Source organism: Harpia harpyja, unplaced genomic scaffold, assembly GCF_026419915.1.
Source record: "Harpia harpyja isolate bHarHar1 unplaced genomic scaffold, bHarHar1 primary haplotype URTXT_28telo, whole genome shotgun sequence".
In the NCBI taxonomy this organism is placed as follows: Eukaryota; Metazoa; Chordata; class Aves; order Accipitriformes; family Accipitridae; genus Harpia; species Harpia harpyja.
This window is the reverse complement of record NW_026293188.1, coordinates 305808-308636: the sequence shown is the minus strand read 5'-3', so window position 1 is coordinate 308636 and position 2829 is coordinate 305808. Positions and strand designations below refer to the sequence as shown.

Below are 2829 nucleotides of genomic sequence, written 5' to 3'. Positions count from 1 at the left end.
GATACCGGGGAGCTGGCGCTGGCCGGGGGGTTGTTCACCCCCCACCAGGACCTCGGGTACCGGGTCCACCAGCTCCGCCAGCTTCTTCTCACTGGCCCAACGCCCGCCGGCGCTGGCAGCGCCCGTCCCGGCGCCGCTGCGGTGGAAGAGGTTGGAGAGACGCTTGTGCCGCGAGGGTTTGGTTTTGCTGGGGGGACGCAGCTCCACCGTCTCGCTGCCGCGGCTGGCCGTGTCCGAGGAGGTCGATCTGCAGGCGGGGAGGGGGGTTATGGGGGCGCGGGTTGCGGTTGTGGGGCGCCGGGGATGGCAAAAGAGGGGTGGGGGTCTCACCTGACGGAGCCGGCGCTGGGCCACCGGCGGCTCATCTTGGCCAGGCGCTTCTTGGGGGAGTTGATCCAGAGGCCGACGGGGAAGTGGAGTTTCCCGAAACGGGGGCTGCCCTCCTTGCGATCCTCTGGGAACATGGCGACGGCGTTCCTGCGGGGACATCGGGGACGTCAGGGACATCGGGGACCCCGCCCGCCACACCCCCAAACCCCATCAGCCCCACAGGACACCCCAGGGGGAAGCGTCCCCCCAGCCAGAGCTTGCCCCCATGCCGGGCAGCGGAGCCGGGACCGCCCCCCTCACCCCCAAATCACGGCTGTTACCGACTCCCACGGGTGCTCGGTCCCAGCAGCGGTTGTGTCCCCCCAGAGCTCAGCGCCGCAGCCCCATGTCCCGCGTCTCCCCTTTGTCTCTCTGCCTACAGCGCGGTCACCGAGCAGCGATTTCCCTTCGTGGCGGTGACAGAGGGGCGACAGGAAAGGGCGAGCCAGGCCAGGAAACCAGGCTGGGGAGGCTGGTGGGGGGGGCGTGGAGGGAAGCGGGGCCACGGTGGGACAGGCATGGAGCGGGGGCACGGCTGAGGGCAGCGGCCCAGGCATTTGGGGGTGGAGAAGCGGGGTTGAGGTGGGGGTCCCCAGCCCCGCTAGGCTGGGGGGCCACCCCCAGCCCCACCCAGAGGGCCTTGAAGACCGGGGTGTCCCCGCCCTTTGCCGTCAGAGGCCTGACGCCGCGGTGACGGTGGGGTCGGGACCCCCGCAAGGTGCCTCCGTCCCCCAAATCTTGGCTGAACGTCCGCATAGGGCACCCTGCACCCCCGATCCCCGCAGCTCCAGGCCCTTGGGACTCACCCACATCGTGGCAGCCGCTGCTGGTGCTGGGGGGGGGGTGTCAAAGGAGGCTGCTAGGCCACAGCACCAGGTACCCCTCCCGTCGCAGGGGACACGCCGCATCCCCGTGGGGAAGGAGACGCTCAGCTGTGCCCACCCCCGGCCCTGCTCACGGCTGGCACCGGCTCTGTCCCCACGGGCGGCCTGGGAGGGGGGGGACGGACAAGCCAGGCCAGTCTCACCGCTGTGGAGGGGACAGGGAGGGCGATGCCCCCACACGAGGGCCCCCGAAACCCAACCTGCCCCCTCACAAGGTCCCTCTGAGAGCCAGGCCTCGTCCCGGACCCCCGGCCCCGGCCCCGCAGCCCCTCATGGCCGCCCGCAGCTCCCCCCGGGCCGGGAGCCCTCACCGCCACGGCCGCCATCGCCCCTTCCCTCCCTCACAGCCCGACCCGCCCACTCCGCGCCCATCCTCCGCTCCCATTGGCTGAACCTTTCCCGCCTCGGCGTGCGTGAGCCAATGAGAGCACGGTGCGCGCCGGCGCGCGCGGCTCCCCCCGCGTGGTCGTTGGGAGCCACGAGCTCGCGGGGAAGGGGGGGGGGGGGAGGGAGGGGAAAGGGCGGTTTCGGCGGGAAGAGCGGGAGCCAATCAGAACGCGCAGCTGGGTGGCCACGCCCCCAAGGAGCCACCGCTCCTCAGAGCCCCGCCCCGGCTCCGCCCCTCGCCTCGGGCACCGCGGGGCCCCCCCGGAGCCCCCAAATCCCCCCAAATCCCCCCAAAACCTCCCCGAATCCTCCCAGGAGCCCCCAAATCCCCCTCAAACCCCCCCGGAGCCCCCAAATCCCCCCAAAACCTCCCCAAATCCCCCCCAAACCCCTTAAATCCCCCCCAGGAGCCCCCAAATCCCCCCAAAACCTCCCCGAATCCCCCCAGAAGCCCGCAAATCCCCCTCAAACCCCTCCCGGATCTCCCAAATCCCCCCAAAACCCCACCAACTCCCCCCCGGAGCCCCCAGATCCCCCCCAAATCCCTCAAGTCACCCCCGGAGCCCCCAAATCCCCCCAACACCCCCCCAAATCCCCCCAGAGCCCCTAAACCCCCACAAATCCACCCTCAGAGCCCCCAAATCACCCTAAATCCCTCCCTGAGTCCCCAAATCACCCCCCAAACCCCCCCAAATAATTCCCAGAGCCCCCAAATCCACCCATCCCCTCCAAATCCCCCCCCTCAAGCTCCCAAATCACCCTCAAATCCCCCCCGGAGCCCCCAAATCCACCTCAGAGCCCCTAAATCCCCCCCAGAGCCCCTAAACCCCCCAAATTCACCCCAACCCTCCCCCAGAACCCCCAAATCCCCCCCCCGAGCCCCTCAGAGTGCCCAAATCCCCGCAAATCCCTCCCAGAGCCCCCAACCCCCCCTTAAACTCCCCCAGAGCCCCCCAACCCCCCCCAAATCCCCTCCCAGAGCCCCCCCAGAGCCCCCAAATCCCCCCATCCCCCCCAGCGGGTGCACATACAGACCCCCACACGCGTGTGCACACACACGTACGCACGCGGCCATAGGTAGGCGGGTGCAGGCATGTGCGCGCACACACACACGTGGACAGACACGCGTCCGTACATGCGTGTAAAGAGGCCTGCGCACGGACACGCACGTGCACGGACACACGTGTGC

At 69.8% G+C, this 2829-nt stretch overlaps 1 protein-coding gene across 1 annotated transcript; it reads right to left on the bottom strand.

The window, feature by feature from the left end:
- Nucleotides 1-17: 17 nt before the first annotated feature.
- RASIP1 (Ras interacting protein 1) lies at nucleotides 18-786 on the bottom strand (the record flags this gene model as incomplete). Its single annotated transcript, XM_052779500.1, has 3 exons — nucleotides 655-786; nucleotides 331-477; nucleotides 18-247 (listed from the first exon to the last, which is right to left on the bottom strand). Coding segments are annotated over exons 2-3 (364 nt in total), but the record flags the coding sequence as incomplete, so codon positions are not given.
- Nucleotides 787-2829: the final 2043 nt, after the last annotated feature.